General features: G+C 36.9%; 1 protein-coding gene across 1 annotated transcript in view; it reads right to left on the bottom strand.

The window, feature by feature from the left end:
• The window catches only part of LOC102581173 (guanylate-binding protein 7-like), a 9,407-nt gene extending 9,287 nt beyond the window's left edge, over positions 1-120 (bottom strand). The window contains 1 exon segment of the mRNA XM_015303889.1: positions 11-120. Coding sequence (XP_015159375.1) covers positions 11-39 — 29 coding nt within the window. The 5' untranslated portion in view covers positions 40-120.
• Between the last annotated feature and the right edge of the window lie 276 nt (positions 121-396).

Here is a 396-nt window from a genome sequence, read left to right on the forward strand (position 1 = left end):
CGAGTCTCCGGTGGAGCCTCTGCCGAAAAACCTCAACATATTCTCACACACTGACGGTGTTACTTTACGCGAAACGAAGAGAGAGGAATTCGAATTTATGTGGAGAGCTTTTTTTTATATGTAAATGGAAAAGAGGGAAAAAACGGCAATTAAGAGTTTATAGGGTGTCCCAGCGTGTGGCTATTGAGAAGAATATTTTAATTTACATCCTTACCCTTGCCAATAGAAAAGGACTGTCCGTACAGAAATGTAGTTATGGGCTTTTTTATGGAATGGCAAAATAGTCTTTTCCTTCTTTTTCCTAATTACGCAAGCTGTTTTTATAATGGAAAAATGGTCAAAAATGCTCTTAAACTATATGAAAGGAACAAAAATGTCGAGTAATTTCCCTGAATA

This window comes from Solanum tuberosum, unplaced genomic scaffold (assembly GCF_000226075.1).
Source record: "Solanum tuberosum cultivar DM 1-3 516 R44 unplaced genomic scaffold, SolTub_3.0 scf00476, whole genome shotgun sequence".
In the NCBI taxonomy this organism is placed as follows: domain Eukaryota; kingdom Viridiplantae; phylum Streptophyta; class Magnoliopsida; order Solanales; family Solanaceae; genus Solanum; species Solanum tuberosum.